This window comes from Buceros rhinoceros, unplaced genomic scaffold, assembly GCF_000710305.1.
Source record: "Buceros rhinoceros silvestris isolate BGI_N320 unplaced genomic scaffold, ASM71030v1 scaffold20399, whole genome shotgun sequence".
In the NCBI taxonomy this organism is placed as follows: Eukaryota; Metazoa; Chordata; class Aves; order Bucerotiformes; family Bucerotidae; genus Buceros; species Buceros rhinoceros.
In genome coordinates, this window is record NW_010432356.1 from 13664 (window position 1) to 14433 (window position 770).

Here is a 770-nt window from a genome sequence, read left to right on the forward strand (position 1 = left end):
GCACGGGTTAGGTCTCTCTGGAGTCGTTTTGCCATCAGAGTCCTGGAGAAGCTCCTTCTCGGGGCGGTCTTGGAGAAGGGCAGGATCTCTGTTTCCAGCAGCCTCGTGGGTGGAGGCGCTGGCTCTTTTGGAGGGCTCCTGCCCCTCTCTCGCTGTCTGGGCCACAGCAACAGAAGCCACATCACACAGCTCCACCGCTGCATCCCCCTGAGGCACCAGCTGCCCCACACCAGCCACGCACGCCCCACCGCTGCCATCAGCGCCCTGCGGGCAGGGCCGACAGTCCGCCGTCGCCTCGGGAACTGGAGCTTCTGCTGGCCATTCCCCGGTCAGCGCTGGGAGCTTGCCTTCAATGCTGGTCTGAGGGCTCACCCCCTGCTCCCACTGATGGCTGGGGTTCAGGGGTGGCTCTTTGCTGAGGCGCCGCTGGGAACCTGGCTTGGATGACACCACCTTGATCCTGCTTCTCCTTCTGGACAGCCTGAAATAAAAACAATTCTACATGAAGCAACGCAGAAACCTCCTGCTCCCAAATGATTTTAGGAGAAAAAGCAGACAATGAGTTTTGTGGTGACCTTGCAGGCTCCTTCCCTCCAGTGCTCTCCCTCCGAACCCACCTCTCCTCATCGCCACCACCGCAGTGACCAGCCTGGCGCACTGAGCTGATCCACAGATGAAGGTTCCATTGTATGGACGCCAGCAGCAGCTGCTGAGGTACCAGGCCGCTCGCTGTGTGATCTGTGGCCCCACGTAGAGCTTACACCAGAGGA

At 60.4% G+C, this 770-nt stretch overlaps 1 protein-coding gene across 1 annotated transcript in view; it reads right to left on the reverse strand.

Moving 5' to 3' along the window:
* The window catches only part of LOC104500155 (inner centromere protein-like), a gene marked incomplete at its 5' end in the record, with an annotated part of 16065 nt that overhangs the window by 13101 nt on the left and 2194 nt on the right, over positions 1-770 (reverse strand). The window contains one exon of the mRNA XM_010143760.1: positions 5-481. Within this exon, the coding sequence (XP_010142062.1) occupies positions 5-481 (477 nt within the window). The remainder of the gene's footprint in view (positions 1-4; positions 482-770) is intronic.